Below are 6483 nucleotides of genomic sequence, written 5' to 3' on the forward strand. Positions count from 1 at the left end.
GAAGCTCTGGGTAAGGTGTAAAGCTGCACGACTTTAACAGCATGCCACAGCCTTTAATAGATGTTTGAACATTGCACCATGGAAATGTGTGCTGGCATTTGGTTCCAGGTGGGTTTTTTTTTTTTTTTTTCCGCTGACAAGGCCTCTGTGGCTTTTTTACCCCCCTGAGACCCGTAGGGATCCTTCAGGAGGATGATTTCACCCCGTCCACGTCACCTCATCTTCATGTTCTGGGTTGCAAAGCTCTTTACTGGGTGATTTTGCTGCTACATCCGAGGAGCAAAGTCCTCCTGGGGCTCGTTTCCTCTTGTGCTGCTTCTGCCTTTTTCATGGCTTTTAGCAAAGCTAAAGGTGGAAACTGACATGGTGCCGTGTGTCATTTTCATTCTGGAAAATCAGAGTGGGAGATGGGTCTGTCTGAAGCTGTCCATTTCCACCTGGGAACCCTTAGTCCAAAATATTCTTCAGTGAAAACTTCCTAAACTAAATATTTTCTTTACTGCCTGTGTCTGTTTACATCAGATGGAAACAATACTTAGAATCATAGAATCATTGAATCATTAAGGTTGGAAAAGACCTCCAGGACCATTGTTTATTTAAGGTGTCTGTACAGTTGTTACTTCAGTATTTATTCCTGGAACTTGCACAGCACAGTGGCTCTGTGCCCAGGCAGCAACTAGGGCTCAGCTTTTGGGTGGTAAATACTGATAATTTGATCACTTACAACTCTGTGGGCAAATAGAGTTGAAAATAGACTAGGCACCTCTAAAGACCTATTGGGAAGCTTCGAGCATGACTCTTTTTTCTTGTCCCCCTTTCCTTCATTTCCAACTGATTTGTTGGAGGAGAGGAAGGTGAGAAGCTGGTGGCCTTAGTCACCGCCTCCTTTTCTTGGATGAGGCAGTGTGAATGACACGCAGCCTTCCCGCAGGACACACGTGGTGGTTTGGTCAGGGAAGTTGATGCTTCTGAAATGGGCATGTGTTCAAATTGCAGTTGCCAAAGTCTTTTAAAACACTTTTATTAAAAAAAAAAAAAAAAGTTACAGCAGACCCAAAGGCAATTCCTTCCTTTGTCAGCTTGGAGTCAGAGGTCTGAAACTCGTTCTGTATGTAAACGCTGAACTGGTGTGGATGTTGGCTGGTGTAGGATGGATGGCGCTTTCTGCTCTGTAGGAACTTCCTGGCTCGTGTGGAGTTGGAGTGGGAAAAGGCTTTCCTGTTCAGCTCCAGCAATCATCGTTTGCCACTGAGGCTGGAAGGCCTTTGCATACAGCCTGCCTCTGTCTGTTATTCTGAATGAAAACCTGGGAAAAAGGAGGAAAAAATGGTAAAGGAAGGATACCTTTAAAGGTGTAGATGTGGTGCTTAGGGAGATGGTTTAGTGAGTTAGGTGGGGTTGGGTTGGACTTGATGATCCTTGAGGTCTTTTCCAACCTCTATGATTCTGTGATACTGGTAAGGGGAACGAGCGGCCAGCTAAAGAGAGAGAGACCTTGTAACTTGTCAGTAATATACAAGAAGTTGCTGGGGAAATACAACCCCGAGGAAGAGGAGTTTGGCGTGCAAAGAGAATGTAATAAAAATGGGGAAGTATGCACAGGTGTCTGTCTGGCCATTACTGCTGAGTTATTTACTTTATTTCTGTACTCCAGAGGGAGAGTGTTCCCTTGTCTTGCCAGTGACAAATACTAGAATTGAAGACATGGACTTCGACTCATGTAAATGTGTTTGCGGTCTCTGTTTAGGATATGAGTAAACAGGTTTTATGTGTAGTGTTACCGCCCCCCTCACATGCACATAAGTAAGCTATGTGAAGTTAAATGTTGTTATTGGAAAGCTTTTGGAGAAAATGTTTCATTATGCAAGGGGTCTCTTGCCACACTTTTGTTTCCCTTTTCTGCAAGTTACCCAATTTCTGCTTTATTATTGGTAAAAGTCATTCTGTTCAGTTTTAATTTGAAGAACGATGACTGGAAGATTTTACTCACCGTTAATTACAGTAACCTTTTCAGTCTAAATCACTTTTTTTTTTTTCACAGTTTATCTGCTTTTGTCTAATAAAAATTAAGATTGAAAGTTAGCATAGTCTAAACGTCAGTGAAAACACTGTCCCTTAATTACAGAGAATTAAGTGCTTGTCAGCGCGACGTTTAGGAAGGAAGAAGTGCTTTAAATAAAAGGCAGTGAGTTCTGCTACAGATAGCTTCTATTTTTAACGGCGATAATACGTAGGTACAATGTTGAGCTTATTTCTGTATGAATCATGTCTTAGGTGGTGGTGGGGATAATTGTCTATATTGTACCGCTGTGGTTGCAGTTCACAGGAAAGCTGCTCTGCGTTAGAGATATCTAAGAAATTGATGTCACATTCGTGCAAATTTAGTGTTTTTCTTTTTAAAATAGGCTTCCTTTTCTAATTAAAGATGTGTGTCCCTCCATCCCCTGCTGGCTTGCAACAATTGTGTGTAACGCTTGAACATTTACCTTTTGGAATTATTGCAAGATTATTAATCCTATCCGTAATTCAAGGATTTATGACTGGTCAAATAGCACAGAGAACAAGTGTCGAAGACTTGCATAAAGGTGTTTCTGCCTCTCAGGCTAGTATTTGATTGAAAACATTGACCTGTTATTTTTGCTTTGTATCTTAACTGGCCAATAAGCCTGATACTGGTCTGGTTTCCAGTCAGCCTGGTGACTTCTCTGTCTTTTATTATGTCTTAGAACTTCATTTTCTCGATTAGAAATGAAAGGATGGACTGGAAGTAAAAAGGAAGAAGAGATGTTATTTATTTAAAATTGATTTAAATATCATACTACCCAATTAGTGGAAGTGTGATTTCATTTACTGTCTAAATTGCAGTTATATGCTGCACGCTATGCTGTTATTTCTTTTAATCATGAGTGTTTTGTGTACTTTCAGTTTCTCTAGGTTATGTGCCGTGTGTGAGTCATGGTTGTTTTTTGGGTTTTTTTTAATGTGAATTTTATTTGTAGCTTGACAGCGTTCCCTGCTGCTGTGTGTCATGATTCAAAAATATTAGAGTAAGCTGATGTGGTCTGCCAGCAAGACATGACTGTTGGAATTAGAATTCTGTTTTGTGTAAAAGGTCCCAACAGTTGCCTTATTTTCTTAGAATTCAATTGATAAGCAAACTTAATATTTCTAAAAAAATCACGTTTTATTTTTTGTATCTTCTAGTAAAGCGCTCTTTTAGCAATGTGTTCAGCACTCTTGCATGTAAAAGTTGCTGCTATTTTTTTTGCTTAGGTCTGTTTAGTTAAATGCATGTGATCTCATGAAATCATACATGATTTTAAAGTGCTTGCAGAAGGGGCAACAGGTGGGTCTGGAAGCAGTGCCAAGTAAGAGTCTGTTTTGATCCAACGTACACCATAGAAGAGGTTCCGTGTTCATCATCCCCTGCCCCCTTTTCAGATGTGGCTGAATTACACCTTTCCAGTGAATGGATTAAGATGAATAAATCCCCCGAAATGTAAAAAACTAAATGGAAAAGTAAGGTTGTGGGGTCTTTGGTGTTTTGTTTTGTGTGAGTTGTTTTTTCCCCTGCAATTCATTGTGATTCAGTGGTTTAGGTTGCAAGCTCTTTTTCATAGAGATACGCTTGTAAGGTACAGAACGTCTTGCTGATATCAAATCCTTGAATATGACTTGTTTTTTTTTTCCCTCTGTAGAATCATGGCAAGTCCGAGAACAAGGAAAGTTCTGAAGGAAGTCAGAGCACAAGATGAGAACAATGTGAGAAAATGATAATCTTCTTTAGATTAGTTTTGTAGAATTGAATTTTTTTTTTACCTACTCCAGATGTACATTGCGGTTTGCTACAGCTATCAGCTTCAGAGCACTGGTGTCTTTTTACCTACTCCAGATGTACGTTGCAGTGTACTACAGCTATCAGCTTCAGAGCACTGGTGTAGCTAACTGACGGTAACATACACATCTGGATATCTCGTATTTGTGTTAGTTCCAGTAACTTTTAGTCAGCTATGTATTATAAGACATTTCTGCATATTTGGCAAAAGTCTTTCAGAAGTTCTAGTAATGCTCTAAGCCCTGAAGTCTGTTGAACAAGTGATGTCCTGGGCACAGCTTAATTAAAATGGTCTATTTCAAGCCCTGGAGTCTGTTGAACAAGTGATGTCTTGGGCACAGCTTAATTAAAATGGTCTATTTCAAGTAGCTTGATTATACGTTACCGTGAGTGTGATAGCCCTTGGGCAGGTTCAGTTTTATTTGTATCAGTGCATTAAACCTTCAATGGTGATTCCAGTCGTAAGAACTTGGCTTTATTGCTCATACAGTGCAACAACTTATTTTTAAGAAAACCTCTGTTAAGATTTGCTATAATTTCCTGCCAAGCTGGAGTATGACTGAATAAATGTTCCAAACTTTAAAAATTGCATCTTTATTCTGCCAAGGAACCTTCAAAAATTCAGTTTGCTTACTTTCTCCTCCTTCAAAACAATCTGGGCATGAAATCAAGTTGAATTCTTTGCTTGTTAATTTCAACTCTCATCTGCGTTACCTCACTGCTGGTTTTTGGTAGTGGGTACAGTGGGTACAGTAATTTTTATACTCCAAGATGGGATTTTTATACTCCAAGGAAGCTTATGCTATCAGGGAAGGAGTTTCCAAACACTAAGAACTCTCCTTTCTGAATTATTTTCTATGCGTAATGTTTTAATGATTTGACTTTTTCAGCTGTACTGTGAAAACTTCACATGGACAAGTGATGACTGAGTGTTAGAACTGTTTTTCTCTCGCAGGTCTGTTTCGAATGTGGTGCGTTTAACCCCCAGTGGGTGAGCGTGACCTATGGAATTTGGATCTGTCTGGAGTGCTCAGGAAAACACCGAGGCTTGGGAGTTCACCTCAGGTCAGCCTTTCAAGGGTTGGGTTACCTCGGGGTGCATTATGGCTGTGAGCAGAATGTATTGTTTTGGAAGGGTATAGAATGTCTCGGATCCAAGGTTTCAGTGGCGGTTTTGCTTCATTCTTCTCTCCAAAGTGAACTTCGCTCTCTGCCTGGTCTGTGGTTAGCTGGGGCGTGTGCTGCACCAGTGCAGCTGCGTTATGCCCAGTTCTAGAAAGTAATGTCTCTAGCTACACCTTGAGGGTGTGTGGTGGTGTTTGGTAATACTGCACTAGTTCTGGTCCTCTATTCTTTTAATCTTCTGTAATCTTTATCAATTAAAACTGAAGTAGTGCTAGAGCAGTCTGAGAGTTGAATAAAAAAAGTCACGGTATGCTTACAGAATGTTTCTGTAGCGTATGCAAGTGTGTAAAACAGTTTTATTCTGTTCAAGAGATTTATTTTTTTTTGTACTATAAATGATAGGTTTTGGTTTTTTTTCAAGAAACATACCCAACTGAGATGGGAATCTATGGAATAAGGACTGTTGTGTTCTGGAGACTCACAGTGTGTGTATATGGGATAGAGGCAGAGCATGGGATAATTACTTAAATGAGAAAGGGAGAAGAAGTCCAGGAGAGAGATCACCAAAGCAAGAAGGCCATTCAGAAATAAGTGCTTTGCTTTTCAAGGGGTGATTGAAGCTCATTAGTGAACAGAAATTGCATAGGAAATGAGACTTTGGAACTATTCCATAAGTTACATGAAAGAAGAAATTAATTACTGGGGTGAAGATATGATGAAGGGTATTTCTTTAGGGGTAAAATGAAATAAATTGGTCAAGATACAAGTTTTCAAGAGCCTTCTTGAGGATGGTGTTTCACTTTTTTCCCCCTGTGGCCTTGTATTTAACAACAGGACACAGCTGGGTTCACTTTTCGGGTTGTTTTTTTTTTAATTTTTTTTAATGTAGTTTAATGAGCAGTAGAAAGAATTCATGGCTCAAAGCAGAGTTGAGATGCTAACTGCAATCATAAATGACCTGGGAATTATAATAACCTGTGATTTTAATTTTTTTTTAAAAACTGCTTTTCAGTTTTGTACGTTCTGTAACTATGGACAAATGGAAGGATATTGAGCTGGAGAAAATGAAGGCTGGAGGTAACAGCAAATTTCGAGAGTTCTTGGAGTCTCAAGATGACTATGATCCCTGCTGGTCAATGCAAGAGAAGTACAACAGCAAAGCTGCAGCTCTCTTTAGAGATCAGGTAAGTGCAGTTGTGTTTGTGTCCTCATCTCCTACTATATGAAAATATCAAAGTAGTTTTTAAGCACTTTTTTTGAAGGAGGGGGCTGGAAAGTAGCAACCTTTTGAACCTCTGCAGTGGTTCTTGAAAGGTCTAAGTCTTGCACTGCTCCTTCCCAACTCTTGTAAGAATTTTCTGTATAAACTTTATTTTCTGCATTTAGCTGAGGTGGCTGAGATTTTTCATTGCTGCAATTTGTTGCAACTAGTTAGTTGGTGGAGCTCTCCAAATTCACAGTAGACAGCTAACTACTTCAGCAGTACAGTTTTATTCAAAGTGATTGTTTATAAATCTCTTGTG

The 6483-nt window shown here is 39.6% G+C and overlaps 1 protein-coding gene across 1 annotated transcript; it reads left to right on the plus strand.

Annotated features, from left to right (window-relative positions):
- Nucleotides 1-3702: 3702 nt before the first annotated feature.
- Nucleotides 3703-6144, plus strand: LOC104464761 (ADP-ribosylation factor GTPase-activating protein 1; the record flags this gene model as incomplete). The annotated part of the gene is made up of 3 exons (XM_010077583.1): nucleotides 3703-3762; nucleotides 4791-4900; nucleotides 5973-6144. Coding segments are annotated over exons 1-3 (342 nt in total), but the record flags the coding sequence as incomplete, so codon positions are not given.
- Between the last annotated feature and the right edge of the window lie 339 nt (nucleotides 6145-6483).

This window comes from Pterocles gutturalis, unplaced genomic scaffold, assembly GCF_000699245.1.
Source record: "Pterocles gutturalis isolate BGI_N339 unplaced genomic scaffold, ASM69924v1 scaffold3318, whole genome shotgun sequence".
Taxonomy (NCBI): Eukaryota; Metazoa; Chordata; class Aves; order Pterocliformes; family Pteroclidae; genus Pterocles; species Pterocles gutturalis.